General features: G+C 34.9%; 2 protein-coding genes across 2 annotated transcripts; both read right to left on the reverse strand.

The window, feature by feature from the left end:
- Positions 1–4,137: 4,137 nt before the first annotated feature.
- Positions 4,138–8,212, reverse strand: LOC145595383 (aquaporin NIP2-1-like). The gene is made up of 5 exons (XM_081651782.1): positions 8,000–8,212; positions 7,629–7,853; positions 5,020–5,214; positions 4,830–4,891; positions 4,138–4,485 (listed from the first exon to the last, which is right to left on the reverse strand). Exons 1-5 carry the CDS (start codon positions 8,108–8,110, stop codon positions 4,296–4,298), a joined length of 783 nt encoding a protein of 260 aa, XP_081507908.1. The 5' UTR covers positions 8,111–8,212; the 3' UTR covers positions 4,138–4,295.
- Positions 8,213–13,941: 5,729 nt separating this feature from the next.
- On the reverse strand, positions 13,942–16,205 carry LOC145594314 (uncharacterized). Its single transcript, XM_081650648.1, has 6 exons — positions 16,128–16,205; positions 15,785–15,989; positions 14,926–15,682; positions 14,450–14,773; positions 14,260–14,359; positions 13,942–14,175 (listed from the first exon to the last, which is right to left on the reverse strand). Exons 1-6 carry the CDS (start codon positions 16,203–16,205, stop codon positions 13,942–13,944), a joined length of 1,698 nt encoding a protein of 565 aa, XP_081506774.1.
- Positions 16,206–16,822: the final 617 nt, after the last annotated feature.

A 16,822-nucleotide genomic window follows, 5' to 3' on the forward strand; every position in this document is an offset into this window, starting at 1 on the left:
AGAATAGTTCGGCTTAGATTATTGATACATGAGCATCAAACCATGTAACCTGCGATTTATCTCTTTTGAACAATGTGACGAATGTGACCAATTACCCAGTCGGGTTACCAGACGAGAAATATGCCAATGCCTCCCAGATTGGCACCTTAAACGGGGGTTTGATGATTAAAAATGTCCTTTTTGTGCCGCAGTTAAATGGCAACTTGATCTCTGTCACTCAAGTAAGTGATTAATCGAATTGTTCATTATAATTCACTAACAGTCTTTGTGTTATACAGGACCTAACAACGAGGAAGGTGATTGGAGCGGGTTGAACGAGTGGATGGACTTTACTATTTCCGTGGTATTCCTGAGGTGAAGGCATTGACCGTGAAGGGAGATGGTTCCTTGGAGTTATGGCATCAAAGATTGGGACATCCTTCGAATAAAGTACTACACTTTCTTCGACTTGTGAGTAGTTCTAGTAGAAGCATTAAAAAATCGACCTTGTGATTTATGCCCATGGGCAAAACAACATAGGAGTAGTTTCCCAATTAGCAAAAATAAAGCTAGTCGTAGTTTGAGCTAGTTCATTTGGATTTGGGGGGGGGGGGGGGGGCGCTACAAGACAGCTTTGTCTTGTGGTGCTCAGTATTTTTTTACTATTATAGATGATTTTTCTTGTGGTGTTTGGACCTATTTGATAAGTAATAAGACTGAAGTTGAGTTTATGCTTCTTAGTTTGGTTGCTATGGTCAAACGTCAATTTAATCTAGTCATAAAAATAGTTCGTAGTGATAACGATACAGAGTTCAATTCCTTGAAAGATTATTGTTTTGCTAATAGAATAATTTTTGAGATATCATGTCTTGGGACACCCCAACAAAATGGTCGGGATTGAGATGAAACACCAACATATTTTGAATGTGGCTAGGGCCTTGCGGTTCAAGCAAATTTGCCTTTGAAATTTTGGGGGGAGTGTGTACAAGGTTCTTGTCATTTAATTAATAGAACACCCTCAAGATTGCTTGACTATAAAATACCTTTTGAAGTTTTATTTAATAAATTACCCTCCTATGAGTACATTCGGGTTTTTGGTTGTTTGTGCTATGCCCACAATCAACGGAGTAAAGGTGACAAATTTGCTAGTCGGAATAGAAAATGTGTCTTATTAGGCTATCCCTTCGGGAGTAAAGGTTGGAGAGTCTATGATTTGGAGACAAGGCAAATGTCTGTTTCACGAGATGTGCAATTTTTTAAGAGTGAGTTTTCTTACCTTAAAACCGAAAGGGAGTATTTTAGTGATGATGAATGGGGAATGGAGCCGCTTGCTCAGATTGAGATAAAGGAAGGGAGTGCTTATGATTTTGAGGGTTCAAAATCGGTGGAAAGGGGGAAATAGACCCCTCCGCAACCACCCCGCGACATAATGCTACTGAGCGGAAGGGGCTGCGAAGTCACCTGTCTCAGCTCCTGATTTTGGCCAGCAGCAGTAGCAATATGACCAGCGACAAGCAAAGGCTACTACTTATGCACACACTGCTGCAGGGGGTGAGGCAGAACAGCAGCAACAAGTGCATACCGAGGCTGCTTTTGAGCAGAAAGAGGGGAGTTCGAGTAGTGGGGTGATGGAGAATGATGGTGCCATGGGCAAACAGAAGCGGACAAAGTTCTGTTCAATTAAACTTTGTGATTTTGTGACACACACCATACAACATAAAGTCCATCCACATCTCAGAGTTCACTCGCGCCAACTTCCTCGGGTATTGTCTATCATGTAACACATTTTATTAATTCTCACCGGTTTTCTATGAAACATAGAAACTACATTGCAGCAGTTACAGGTGGTAATGAGCCGAAAATTTTTGAAGAAGCTATGAAGCATGAAGGATGGAGAAAGGCGATGATCGATGAAATTTGGGCACTTGAAGAACAGAGCACGTGGGTTCTAGCAGACTTTCCACCTGGTAAAAAGGTGCTTGGGAGCAAATGGCCTGGGTGTACAAAGATAAGTACGATGGGCATGGAAATCTGTAGATATTGAAGGCTAGACTAGTCATCTTCGGCCATAATCAGGTTGAAGGACTAGAATATAATGCAACACTTGTTCCGGTAGCGAAGATGGTGACAGTTTGAATTTTTCTTGCAGTTATTGCAGCAGTAAAGAATTGGGATGTTCATCCAATGGACGTTCACAATGCCTTTTTACATGGTGACTTGAAGGAAGAGGTATACATGAAAATTCCGCCTGATTTTGATAAAAGTAATTCTGGGAAAGTGTGCAAGATGAAGAAGTCATTGTATGGCTTGAAGTAGGCTCCTCATTGTTGGTTTGCAAAATTGGCAACGACTTTGAAAATTATGGCTTTCCTCGGTCATATTCTATTTGTTCCCTATATACTCTGACGAGAGAGAAAATGCAACTTAATGTGCTAGTTTATGCGGATGATTTAATTGTTGCAGGCAATTATAAGTTTGCTATGTTAAACTTCAAAGCATATTTAGGAAACTGTTTTAAGATGAAAGACTTGGGCTTATTAAGTTTTTGGGGCTAAAGGTAGCCCAAAACAAGCAGGGAATTTTCATGTGTAAGAAAAAGTATGTCTTGGATATTATTACAGAAGCAGGTTTGCTTGATGCGAAACCCGTAGATTTTCCCATGGAGAAAAACCACAAGCTTGCTGCTGTGGCAGATGACGATTTTTCCCAAGATGTGGAAAAGTATAGACGTCTTAAAGGACGTTTAATTTATTTGTCAGTCACTAGGCTGGACTTGGCTTATTCAATGCATGTTTTATCCCAATGTATGCAGGGTTGAGCATTGGGATGCCACATTGCGTATGGCGAGATATTTGAAAAAGAATATGGGTTAAGGTATTTTGTTGAGATATGATAGAGTTTTGTACTTGGAAGGTTGGTGTGATTCAGATTGGGCGAGCTGTCCATTATCTCGACATTCATTAACTGGTTGGTTTGTCTTACTTGGTCTATTTCCTATGTCATGGAAGACCAAAAAGCAACCTACGGTGGCTAAGAGCTCGGCAAAAGTAGAATATCGTTCGATGTCAGCAGTGACTTGTGAGTTAAAGTGGCTGAAACAGCTTCTTAGAGACTTGGGCGTGCGGCATGAAAATGGGATGCATCTTTATTGTGATAGTCAGTCTACTTTGTACATTGCGCAAAATCATGTGTTTCATGAATTAACTAAACATATTGAAGCAGATTGTCACTTATTATGAGACGCAATTACAAATGGCACTATAAAACCTTCGTAGGTGTCTACGATGGTTCGAGTGGCTGACATCTTCAGAAAGGCTTTAGGGAAGTTGAAGTTTGATTACCTTCTTTGGCAGTTGGGCAATTGTGACCCGTATGCTCCAACTTGGGGGGGGGGGAATTGGAGATAATTATGTGATATGATAATATTGTGAAAAGATATGCTTATACATTATTGTGATATTTAGGTAGTTGTGATCAATAGGGAATATTCGGGATTGCCCCCCAAGTATTCCATCTATATATAACATTATATTGGATGTCGTTTATTGTGAATGAATATACAGTGAGAATTATTGACCATTACTTAACAATAATATATTATCATAAAAGTCTACAGTATTTGTAATATTTTATCATAGATAATAGACTTGATTGAAGATTTTCTCAATAATCAATGATCATTTCTTACTCTATCTCATCTTAATGTTTTCTTTAATTTTATGTTTGTTTGTTAAAGTTTATTGCTTGATTCTTGATTTGATTAGTTGTTGTTGTTGATTTTTGATTTCATTTACTTGTTTGATTAGATGATGATTGTTAGTGAGTAGTTGTTTTGCTAGAGTTTGGGTAAAACTTGTATGATTGATTGATTGTGATTAGTTTGGGAATGATGTTGATTGATTGTTGAGATTAAAGTGATTAATGTAAATTTTCATGTACTTAGTTTGATTAGGCCTTGAGAACTATACTAGATAACATTGTAGATCCTAATGACATGGCCACTCGTTTAAGATTTGCAATTGTTATTGGTTTGAATTGTGATCTCCTAACATCATACCAATCTATTATGTTGATTACATGTTATAACGAACATTGATCTTTTTGAGCAAGATTTTACAGTAATATGTCTTAAAGTATATAATTGAATATACCATAACGTATTTAAAAGGCACATTGTCCATTATATATCGACATTCAAATTGCAAATTGAAAATTTTACATGCTATGCACATATGAACACTCGGATGTAAAATAAAAATTATCCGGTATTACTAATTATGAGAAATTATAAAAGAACCCTCCCTTGAAATAATAATTCAAACAAAAGACCTACTAGAGATTGAATGAACTTGTTTCTCATTAACCCTAATAAACTCATATGACCATGCTCCTGCTAATGTCCCAATTAGTGGCCCAACCACATACACCCATAGATCTTTGTAACATCCACTGGCTAATGCTGGTCCTATGGTTCTAACCGGGTTCATTGATCCTCCAGATATAGGCCTGTTAATGTAAGATAAGCAACTAATTAGTACTTCGTATGAAATCCTCAGTGCAAAAAATAAGCTTTAAATATATAAATTTAAGTGTTTTTTTGTTTAAAACTTAAATCACCATTTCATATTACGTGTAACATTTATTAAAAGCTGATGCTACACATGTGCAACAATTTTTTTTTTTTTTTTCCTTTTTTAAGTTATCATTTCTATCTATCTCTCTTCTCATCACATGTATTAATATATTTATCTCATTTTGACACTCGTAAATTATTTTATCCTAAGAATTTGTGTTAAAATCTTTATTGCACATAATATGAAACGAAGGCACGTGGTAAAAGTGTAGCTTACCCTGCTAACATTGAACCAATGCAAACTGCAGAACCAACAGCAATTCCAGCTAATTCCCCCACCTAAAAAACGATAGTAACAAAAAATGGTTAGTCTAAAATTTGTCATGAAAAAAAAACTCTCATTTTGTGTTTTAAGTGTTTAGATTATTATAAAATATAATGACTGAAGAATAGAATAAGAAACATACAGATTTAGAGTCAGTTGCAACGGCTGAAATGACGAACATCATACAAAAAGTAACAACAATCTCCATTATCAAAGCTTGAGGAGTTGTTCCAGAAGGAGTGGTAATTCCTAGTAGTTTAAAGGGGTGTAACAAGAATTTCAACGTAAATGCTGCTGATATTGCTCCTGTTATGTGTGCTAATGAATATGCAGGAACCTGTACATGTACACACATATATATTGCAATTAGTCAATTACATACTTTTTCGACTTTACGTGTTACTTGTATTATATATTCATCTTATTTTCAATTGTGTCCAAAAAGGAAATAAATAAACCAGATTACCGGAGTTCATCTGATTACAACTTTATTAATGATCAAACAAAAAAATAAAAAATAAATCAAATAAATGAGTTTTAAAAATTTCAAATGTTGGTTGAATGTATAAGAAAAGTAGAGACATGACTCAAGACTTAATGAAAGATTACTAATTAAATCGATATAAAACCAAAAATTAATGAAAGATTACTAATTAAATCGATATAAAATCAAAAATTAAAGCTTAGGGTTCGTTTGACATTGTTGTGATTTTCTGTTTTTTGGTTTTTTATTTTAAAAAGGAAATTTTGTCAGAAAAAACCATTTATAACACCTATTTTGTTGGAAAAAACCTTATAAAATTTTTTTGGCAAAGAGAAACCAAATTATAAAATAATTTTGTTGAAGACAACCTGAGACCTTTAATCACTCAATTAAACACTAATTTTCCCTTAATTCTTCTAATTACTCATAACTCTAACTTAATATCTTAAATAATTAAGCTGATTTATAATTTTTTTTTTTTTAAAAAAAACCACCCTCACCACCACCATCCACCCTCTCCTTCTCCCCCTCCCATGGCAGCAGCTCAGCAGCCCCCCTCCCCCACCCCCAGCCGCCTCCTAACCAACCTCCACCACCAAACCGTCTCCCTCCCTTTTCCCTTTACCGTCGTCGAACACCCTCCTCCGGAAAAACCACCCACCAATACCACCTTCTGCCATAACCAAAACCCAGAAAACCACCCTAATAAAACCCCAACGAAAATGCTTCATACGCAACCAAATCCCCTCCTCGATCTTCAACAATCCATTCTTAAACGCCACAATCTCTCTCCTCCCATCTAATTTCAACTTCAAAATTCACAAATACAAAGAAGATCTAGTGTTGGTGGTTTCTTTGAATGAAATTTTTGGGTTAGGGTTTAGGAGGGTGGTCACGACGAGGAAGAAGGGGGAAAGGAAGGGGGTCGGTTCGGTGGTGGAGGCTGATCGGCGGGGGGTTAGGGGTTCCAGGCGGTGGTTGGGGATGGGGGGGGGGGCTGCTGCTAGGAGGGGGAGAAGGAGAGGGTGGATGGTAGTGGTGAGAGTTTTTTTTTTTTTTTTTTTTTTTTTTTTTTTTTTAAAATTTAGAAATCAACTTAATTATTAAAGATATTAAGTTAGAGTTATGAGTAATTAGAAGAATTAAGGGAAAATTAGTGGTTAATTGAGTGATTAGAGATCTTTGGTTGTCTTCAACAAAAATATTTTACAATTTGGTTTCTCCTTGCCAAAAAATTTTTATAAGGTTTTTTCCAGCAAAATAGTTGTTATAAATGGTTTTTTCTGACAAAATTTCCTTTTAAAAATATATGATATATGTCACATAATGAATCAAAAATTGTTTAAGCTTATTAAAATCATGATAATTTACTGGCAAAAAAAAAGTGGAAACACCTTTTTCTTGTTTCCAATTTTTTGTTTTTATGTTTTTTGTTTTTGGTTTTTTTTTTTTTTAAAAAAAAAAGGAAATTGAAAACAAAAAATAATGCCAAACAAAGCTTATTGTTTGTAAAGCTAATTAACTTGGAGAATTTTCTCAAACTTAATCCAGATTTATGTATTCAACTTTTATTCAAAATTTAGAGAGAACAAGTTTAGAGTGATAACATTTATTCAAAAGTGTCACAATCAGAATTTGTTGCCAATAAATTCGTGTATATCGTGTCCGAAAATCAAACATACGAAGTACTTCATAACCTATATAAATATAAATAGATTCACCTACTTTTGGGATACCAATTTATTACATAAAATTGGACATGTCTTCATGCTTGTAGTATCACACATAATCGATCTACTCACCTTTAATTATAACTCATCTATCTACCATGAGTTTAGCTATCACTTTCGTTCCATACATTCAATATTTTTTTTAAATAGGTAAAGAAAAAGCGTCGTATTAAATTGAAATTTTACACTAGTCAGTCTAGTTAACTTGAATTAGCATATCTTGAAAGTAGCAGGCGAGGTAAGAGAATATTTGTTAAAGTTCCCCTAAAGCAACCTCAAGGACTCATGGTTGTGGTATACAACCCTTATCACTAAACCAAATACTACTTATTACCGAGTATAATTTTCATTATCTTGTGGTATCACTTTTTGTCTAATGCAACTATATTTCACTAACCTCTTTATTAACTTTAAACTAGATACGTACATACATTTTTTATGATCACTAGTTCACTGCTAGAGGCAAGTCCCTACTTTACTGCTTAGTACGGTTGATTTGGGAATAATAACGGAGTCAAATTAAAGCTAGCAATATACCTGCTTCCAAGGAAAATGCCTAGTAGCCGCGAACGCTATAGTGATGGCCGGGTTCATATGGGCACCCGAAATATGGCCGACTGCATATATCATAACCGTTACAATCATTCCTCCGGCAAGGGAAGCTCCGAGCCTAGTGATCTTATGTTCACTAGTGTCACTTATGGAGGCCACACCACATGCCACAAACACCAACATGTATGTTGCTATTACTTCAGCTAACAGCTATTTTTATATACAAACGATGTTAAGAATATAAACAAAGAATAAAAAACAAAAAAAACGCCATAAAAACAAGGTGATCGTATATAGAATGTTAGAAAAAAATGACAAATTAAACTTAATGGAAAAAAAATGGTGATTATACGTACCTTACGTAAAAATTCATTTGGATAGTGTTTATGAAATGAAGTGAGGAAAGCATGATACATATTCTGATGAATCTGATCATTGCTTGAAGCAATTGAAGAATTCGTTTCCATTTCTATAGACTAAGAGCACTTAAACAATTAAAATTTATAGAATTGAATTGGTTGATACTTATTTAATTAATTAAGGGGGAAAAAGATTGGACGAAATTGTGAAGGTCTATGTGCTCCACAGTATGCTATTTATAGAAAATAATGTAAGTTGACACAATAAATATTCAAACTATAGATGGAAAGGGTCAAAAGAAATACTCCATCCGTTTCATAATGATGTTCCTGTTTCATAAAAGCGCATTTCAATTTTGATCAATTTAACACAATGTTACACTAAGCTAAGCTAGTTAGTTAAGTCTTGATGAAAAGAATGCACCTTCCAAAGGTTTGGGATGCAATCCTTATTAGAGACACTTTAAAGGTGGGGATTTTTTTTTATCATTTCCTTCACTTTCAAACGGTCTAATCCGAAAATATTGGACTAAAAAAACCGTGAGGGTTGAGGTTAATTTGATTGTGGTCCTTCTTCTAACCTGCAAGATAAAAAATAAAAAATAAAAATAAAAATAAAATAAAAAAATAAAAAAACTTGACACAATATTGCAATACAAAAACAACATAAGGATTAACATTTACTCTTTAATAATCTTACAAAACTCATACTTTCCTTTTTATTTGTCCCATTTAGAATCTGTAATTGAGAAGACAAAAGAGAGAAAAAAAATATTTTAAAGATCAATTTTAAATAAATAATACTATAGAACAAAAATATTTCATATGGGATTGTGTAGATTCATCATAATACATGTCTATTTTCAAAATATGATCAACTTCTATAATCTTATGAGCATGAAAATAATAATATGCTCAAATTTGTGCATTAAAAAGTGTAAGAAAAACATATGAGACATAAGGAATGAATTGAAAACTTTAGTATGGTATGAATTTAAATATTATAATCACATTTTTAGGTCATAATTGAATATGTTATATGTTTTATAGAGTTAAGAGAGCCGCAAGGGCCAATGGTATCCACATAATTTGATTTAAGATTTTGAGTATCACCCATTAAGACATTAACCAACAAAAGTAGTTGATCATCCACAAAATTATCTTATATGTGTGGTAATTATTAACATTTACTACCTATGTTCCTAACTATTCATATATAAACTTTTCTGATCTCCATAAGGCGGTTACTCAGATTACTTGCTAGACACACAAATAGCAAAAATATACAATTAACACAATAACATTCGATGAAGAACTAGAATATATGTTTTAATTAAAACGATTATTATTATTACTATTATTATTATTTTTGAAAAATTCTAATAAAACTTTAGCTAAACAATTGAATAATTGAAGTAAATAAAGCCTTAATTAGGGTCTGTTTTGTTCAGCTTAATTTCAGTTCAGTTCATTTCATCTCCAATCAGATCAGTTCAGTTTAATTCAATTCAGTTTCCAATTTCGTTGTCTCATAAACAATTCATTTCAGTTCAGTTATTTTCAATAAATCGAAACAGGCCCTTATTCCCATACACACATGATTAACAAAGGGAAAAAACTACCAATGATTGATGATTTTTGTCATCCATCTTTTACAATTTATCATGTCACAATCAGAAAGAAAATAATTAAAAGGAGTCGAAATGTGTTACCAATAAATTCGTGTAATACAAGGTTCACATACTTCATAATCTGTATAAATAGATTCACCTACTTCTAGGATACCAATTAAATTCAAATTCGACATGCCTTTCATACATTATCACTCATTAACGAACTACTCAAACATCTTTAATTATAACTCACTGTCTACTAGAGGTGGGCATCGTGCCACGGGTCGTGCCTGATGGTGGCTAGTGCCATATTGTGCCTGCATCTTGGCGTGTCGTGCCGTGTCATGCTACCATTTGGCACATTCCAGCCCACGTGCCTGGCGTGTTGTACCGTGCCGGGCACCGGGCCGCCCATAATATTTTTAATTTTTTAAAATAAAATGATGTTGGTGGTGGTTGTTTTAGTTTATTTATAGATATTATTTTTGTTCATTTTATTATTCTTATTTTTATTATTATAGTTCTTTATTTATTATTATTTTCTTTATTTTTATGGTCGTGTCGGGCCGTGCATGGTTTGCCGTGCTGGCGGGCCAAACTACCGTTCCGCCCGCCGGTTCGTACCATGCTCGTGCCGGATTTTTGAAATCGTGTTCCCGGCACGGATCATGGCCCACTTCTCGGTCTCCTTGTCGTGCCATGCTGCTGGCGGGCTTGTACTGTGTCGGGCCAATCTCGTGCTGGGCCCGTACCCATGCCCAGCTCTATTGTCTACCATGCAAATTGTTATAATTTGTTGATTATTTTTAATATTTTTTTTAAAGAAATTCTAATTATCTTGTGGTGCATCTTTCACGCAATACATACCATATGTTTTATTGGTAGACCAACATTCTGCCCCCCCCCCCTCAAAAAAAGTGATATACTCCCTCCGTGTTTTTTTAAGTGATACATATTGACCGGCACATAGTTTTAGGCAATTTAATTGACTTAAATAAAATAAGAGATAAGTGGGGTAGTGGAGTATTAAAAAATTGTTAAAGAAAGATAGTGGGGTTAATAGTTTATTGAAAAGTAATATATGTGAGAAGAAAGATATAATAAAAAAGTAGTAGTGGATTTGGGTGGGGACCATGAGAGGAGAGATATAATATTTTAATGTATTGTTTTGCCAAAAAAAGAATTGTATCACTTAAAAAAACACAGTCGGAAATGGAATATGTATCACTTAAAAAAACACCGAGGGAGTATGTTATCTTCTACTAGTGCATAATGTTAGAGGTGGCAATTCGGGTATTCAGGTCGGGTTCAATTTAGATTAAGTCAGGTCTCGATAAAATTAAATAAGAGAGACCAGATATTTCTTTTAGCTTAGGCACGTAGCTTAATGTCGCTTTTCTAATTTAATACTTTATTATCAACCCTCTACAAATATAACAAGGTTAACTCGATCAAACTATTGATATACAAATGAGAGGGCAATTGATTTGGTTGTTTAACTAAAATAATCTACAAATAGATGTGAACAAGTACAATCAATTACATACTACAAAAAGCGAATCTAAAGACACACTTGTCAATGTATCATTAAAAAATTTCCCGCCAAAAGTACCTTCTAAAATAATTATTGTTACTTAAGGAAAATAAAAATTATATCTAAATTATGACATAATTTGTTTTATATAAAATATAAATCTTTTCCTAAAAGATTAAACTATCCATTATAAGTTATAACTTAACATGTTTTTTTAAAATATTTTCTCTTGCATGCTTTTATTATTTTTTTTTTTTTTGAGGAAAACATGCTTTTATTTTTAATATACTCTATATTTTTTAATTCTCAAGTCAATATATTAAAAAATTTATAATAAAATTGTCAAAAATATTTAATGACCGTGCATTGCACGGGATTTAACCTAGTGTTTGGCTAAACGAGAGAAAAGTTCTTAAATAAATTCTCTCAAACAAGCAAGCAAATGGATTGACATTCAAATTAGGAAAAAACCATCTCTATTTATAGAGGGTAGAAACATTCTTGATATGACATAATTGACATGATTCCCAAGAGGCCATACATGTCTTTTAATACCAAAAAACATCAACAATACTTTAGTTACAACTCTTTATAACTAATCAAGTGCGCTTGATTATATTAAATAACTAGGTTAGATCCCGTGCCATGCACGGTAATTTCAATATTTGTCATTAGTTTAATACAATTATTTTACTATAAAAAATAATATAAAATTGCAAAATAGGATGAAAGTTCTATAATTACAATTTTTTTGAATCTTTAAAGAAAACAGAGGAAGAAATGCATGCACGACTAATAAAAATAACCATGGATTACATTATAAAGTTATAGATAATATTACATTATTGTATTATATGACTTTGTACCCGTCATAAAATAAATAAATATATAAATCTTTGTTGAATGTGTAAAAATGAATATACTTGCCAAATAGAAAAGAAATATTATTGTAAAGTAAGTATTAAATTAAATACTTCTCTAAGAAGCTTTGAAGAAAAAAAAAAAAAAACCTTTTGGAGGGAAATTTTTTAACCAGGTTATGACAAGTGTCATTTCTGATTTCGCCTTTAGTATAGGTATATTGATAATTATAGATAATTACGAAATTTAATCAAGTATATACCCATACGAGTTTATACTTTATACTATGTATAGACCCACGCATATTTTTACCAAACCACAGATAGAACCATCACATATCTATAGTTCTATACTATATATATATTAGAAGGTGTTCCTTTTAAAGGAACGGTGTCACGTGATACTCTTTAACGTATATGACACCATATCACTATGCTACGTCACTATCTATACTTTACACTATAAAGTGTTTCTTTTAAAAGAACGGTGCCACATGACACTCTTTAATGTATATGACACCATATCATTATGCCACGTTACTATCTATCTATACTATTCATTAAAAGGTGTTTGTTTTAAAGGAACGGTGTCACGTGGTATTCTTCAACGTATATGACATCATGTTACTATGCCACGTCATTATTTAATGTACTTGCAGAAGCTTGCAACTTCATTTAATAAAATAAATAAATTATGGTTTGATCCACGTTCGAACCCGCAACCACCAACAAAAAAAAATTTATACACTTGCCATCTCAACCAACTTGTATTAATGTTTTAAATTTCACATGATTAACAGTATATATTTCTTTCAAATTAGAGGTTATTTAATTTATTTATTTTTCACAAGGTTTAATTTGAAACTAAATACATATGAGGTAAAAAAATCGTAACATTCGAGGCAATGTCCGGATCATATACTAGCTATATACAAATAGTTGAACACTAGGTACGACATATATATACATATATATATACATATATATATTTTAATAACATTGATCAATAGAATAAAAATAATAATTTGAACAAAATTGAAGTATTTGATACTCCCTCCGTCCCTTATTTACATTCCTGCTTTTCTTTTTGGGTGTTTCAAAATTACAATCCTACTCTCCTTTTTTAGTAAGTAAATTTTTATCAAATCTCCCAAATTATCTCTATTTTTCTGTTGTGTAATTAATGTTTTCTCTATTTTCTCACTCTTATTTTCTCATTCTCACTCTTATTAATGCCTTTAAAAATTTCAAAATCCATGTGCATCACTTTAGATGAAAATGATTGCTCCTTTTATTTTTCACCAAAAAATGTTATAAGAGAATGAAACCTCTGAAGTCTAGGTCCAAAGTTCTAGCATTGGTACCACCCTCTCTTTCTCTCTAAAAAATGTTATTGGTCCTTTTTCTTTTTAAAGGATTGATGACATGTGTATCATTAAATATTATTCAATCTTTGTTTTATTCAAATACATCAATTAATGTCTTGTAATTCCCATTGTACTTTGTTTTATTGTTCTTTGTTTTATTCCAAATTCCTTAATTCCCGTGTAATTTTAGAAATAGGAATGTAAAAAAAGGACGGAGGGAGTAAAATGAAACATGGAATATAACATTGAATTATTTTACATTTAATGCTTCAAATGTGTAAGAGAATCAATGCCTATATAGGGAAGGGTAAGACTGATTACTATTGATTATAGGACCTGTTAGAGGACCATCTCAACCAAAAGCTTAAGCTGATGGTTGAGGCCTAGGAATATGTTTTATACTCTATCACGCCCCCTCACACGAGAGCCCGTTTGGGCTAGAAGTGTGGATGCAGCATGGGCCTCCCTCATACCCTAGCGCTTAATATTCCACTTGAAAGTGGGGGTGGATGAGATTCGAACCCGTGACCTTTGTGTCATGCTGGCTCTTGATACCATGACACTACTAGAAAACACCAGTGTAGACTAGTTCAATGATGTCATCTAGAATCCCAAAGTACTCTCCACCGTCCTCACTAGACACACACACACCATAATTCATGGTAGACTTGTGTTTGCCATGGGAATGTGTATGGAATTTAAATCCACCAACAAAAATCTGCTTCCATGTTCGAACACGCTTGAAAGGGCGCATGGACAATGCTTGCAAGACATCCGAATTTGGTTTTTCTTCAACCACCTACACATGTCACAATACATCAAATAGATAAAATTGCAACATCTATAATTCATTTTTACATAAAAGCTAGAAAGTTTCTATCACCTTGTGATGAAACCAACCAGAGAATTGAGATTCACATTTCTCCATGACTTCTTCTCTACGCAGGTAAGGTCGAGTACTAAGAATGTAGTCCTCAAACTTCCTATTTCATAAATGAACCAAGATAAATTAGTAGTTCAAACATTTTAATTGTTTAGAACTTTGAATTCAATTCATTCCTTAAAATGTATACCTTTCGTATTCGCCAAGAACACCACTGTTTCTTAACACGAACAAATGAGCACACTCGAGTTCCTTGTCATCTAAATACCGAGTTTTACCCTCAGTTGAGACACGACCACTGTCCACCGAGAACAACTCTGGTAAATCTGCGTTGTCCATATTGCTATCAACATCTACATTCACATTACGACCGAGATCTCGTGTTTTTGTGTCGACCGACGCTTGAAAGTAATTTGAGCAGAAGTTTGCTATCTCTTCAGAGAGATAAGCATTGCATATGGAACCTTCAACCCGAGCCTTGTTCCCAATTTTTCGTTTCAAGTGATTCAAGAACCTGCAATTACATTGAACAAGTCATGACAATGAATGGTTTTTAAGAAAGAGGATGTGAAAGGGTGTTGAAATTACCTTTCGAAGGGATACATCCATCTATATTGAACAGGACCACATAACTTGCCTTCATATGGCAAATGAATAGGTAAATGCTCCATGGAGTTAAAGAAAGCAGGGGGGAAAACCTTCTCAAGCTTACAAAGGATTTCAGCGATGTTTTTCTCCAACCGCTCCATGTCACTAACTGTGATTGTGTAGCAACACAAATCGCGGAAGAATAGACTGATCTCTGTAATCGCATTCCAAATATGGATAGGGAGCAATTCCCTCAAGGCGGTGGGCAACAACCTCTCCATGAACACATGACAGTCGTGGCTCTTCATTCCATGAAGCTTACATGCTTGCAAATCTACGCATCTGCTCAAATTGGAGGCGTATCCATCAGGAAACCGCAACTGTTTAACCCACTCACACAACACTTTTCTCTGAGCCTTGTCAAGGGAGAATGGGGCTTTTGGCATGAACTCTTTTCCCCTGTCATCCTCCTGAAGATGGAGTTGTGGCCGTTTACAGTATTTGGCAATGTCATTTCGGGCAGATAGCGTGTCACATGTATGCTTTTTGACATCCATGATAGTGTGAATTAATTGATACTTTTCAATGTGCATGACATCTAAGTTGTGACGGACAAGCAAATGCTTCCAATAAGGAAGGTCCCAGAGCGTGCTTTGCTTGAACCACCCTTTTTTGGCTTTTTTGAGAAATTTCAGTGCTTCCGGCCCATCTACTGCCCTTGGAAGGTCTTTAACACATTCCCACAGTTCCTCTCCAGACATGATATGTGGTGGTGAACCTTTCTCGACTTTGTTTTTACAAAATGCAGTTTTACTCTTTCGAAAAGGGTGATCTACTGGAAGGAATTGGCGATGACAATCAAACCAGGAAACTTTTCCTCCATGGTCAAGCCAAAATGCTTTGCTTTTCTCCATGCAATAAGGACAAGCCTTCTTACCCGCTGTAGTCCAACCAGACAACATGCCATAAGCCGGGAAGTCACTAATGGTCCAAAGGATGGCTGCTCGAAGTGTGAAATTTTGTTTCCTCGAAATGTCATATGTGTTTGCCCCAACTTCCCATAATTGTTTCAACTCTTCTACCAGCGGTTGCATATACACATCCAAGTTGCCCTTAGGGTTTTTCGGACCGGGAACGAGCAACTAAAGGAACATGAATTGCCTTTTCATACACATCGAGGGAGGCAAGTTATAAGGGGTCAAAATGACAGGCCAACAAGAATACTGTCCCCCAAACTTACCATGAGGAGCAAAACCATCTGTACACAAGCCAAGTCGAACATTACGAGGCTCATTGGCAAAATCTAGAAAGCAACTATCAAGATGTTTCCAAGCTTCAGTATCACTAAGGTGCGCCATCGTGCCTTGAACCCGAGGATTGTTCGAATGCCATGTCATTTCCTCCGAAACTTTCTTGGTTGCATAAAGCCTTTGCAACCTGGGTGTGATCGGGAAATAAAATAGAACATTCAGAGGCACTAAGCTACCTTTAGAAGTCTTCTTGTATCGATCGCTACCACACACCTTACATGTGGTTAACAGCACATCATCCTTCCAAAACAGCATACTGTAGGAGTTTATAGGTACTACGCAGCGGAAATAAACATGAAACATATTCATACAGTACCTAATCCAAGGATCTAATGCATAACACATAAAGAACAAATAATTGTACCTTTGAAGCGTGATTCCACGTGCGATCGAGCAAGAACAATGGGAGATAAAGAACCCCAAGCGTGATTCCTCTACTTGGTCCACGGGCACAAGTTAAACCTCCACTAATGCTAGTTAGTCGTGATTGAACGCTTCAAGCAACCTTCAACGGAGAAGAGAGACACGAGCTAACCACAAACCACCACGACGAACACCACGAGCCACCATGAGGGGCGCCGCACGTACGGACGTGAAGGGGAGAGAAGAGGGCCGTGAGTGAGGAGAGTGTTTAGGGTTTTGGGATTGGTTGCCTTGATGTCAAA

This window comes from Chenopodium album, chromosome 19 (genome assembly GCF_948465745.1).
Source record: "Chenopodium album chromosome 19, dcCheAlbu1.1, whole genome shotgun sequence".
In the NCBI taxonomy this organism is placed as follows: Eukaryota; Viridiplantae; Streptophyta; class Magnoliopsida; order Caryophyllales; family Amaranthaceae; genus Chenopodium; species Chenopodium album.